Raw genomic sequence first — 723 nt, 5'->3', positions numbered from 1 at the left:
GGGTTCTCCGTCTGTTATGGCCTAGAGAACGACCTCCAAAGAGTACTCACTCTCTGATGGAGGCTGAATACCCCTCTCTCCGTGATGCTCTTGAGGGATTACCGTGATATGGAAATACGAAGGCAGATGTGTACCCTCATCCAAATTTCATGTAAACTTAACAACTTGAGGGAAATTTTAGTAGCCTGGATTGTGCAGATGTCCGTTGTTCTTTCAATATGGACACCGTGTGTTTCCCTTCGCAGTGGTTTCGTTAATACTGACTAGTTTGGCCAATTCAGATATCGAAGTGTTGTTTACGTAAAACATAAAGCAACCTTCTTACCCCCATTTTCTCACAGGTTTCTTATGCCTGTTGCTCTGGTCATTTGTAATGACATAATGGCCTATGTGTTTGGGTTTTTCTTCGGTAAAACTCCTCTCATCAAATTGTCTCCGAAAAAGACCTGGGAGGGCTTCATTGGTGGCGGACTTGCCACGATTCTGTTCGGCTTCTTCTTCTCCCTGATTCTACTTCGCTATGACTATTTTGTTTGTCCGTTGGAATGGGATGATACTATTGGAGCCCTGACAACCAGTTGTACTCGAAATCCGGTATTTATACCACGAACGTACAATGTTTCCAAGTGGCTGGTGAGTCTATTCTGTGCATCCAATGCCTTGTTTTTACTGACGGTGGTCGAGAATTTCGCGTCCCGGTACATCCTTCGTACTGTTTTTTTT

At 44.0% G+C, this 723-nt stretch overlaps 1 protein-coding gene across 1 annotated transcript; it reads left to right on the top strand.

The window, feature by feature from the left end:
* Positions 1 to 348: 348 nt before the first annotated feature.
* T265_16172 (hypothetical protein) lies at positions 349 to 632 on the top strand (the record flags this gene model as incomplete). Its single annotated transcript, XM_009179715.1, has 1 exon — positions 349 to 632. A coding segment is annotated over one exon (282 nt), but the record flags the coding sequence as incomplete, so codon positions are not given.
* Positions 633 to 723: the final 91 nt, after the last annotated feature.

This window comes from Opisthorchis viverrini, assembly GCF_000715545.1.
Source record: "Opisthorchis viverrini unplaced genomic scaffold scaffold15506, whole genome shotgun sequence".
Classification (NCBI taxonomy): domain Eukaryota; kingdom Metazoa; phylum Platyhelminthes; class Trematoda; order Opisthorchiida; family Opisthorchiidae; genus Opisthorchis; species Opisthorchis viverrini.
This window is presented reverse-complemented; position numbering and strand designations above follow the sequence as displayed.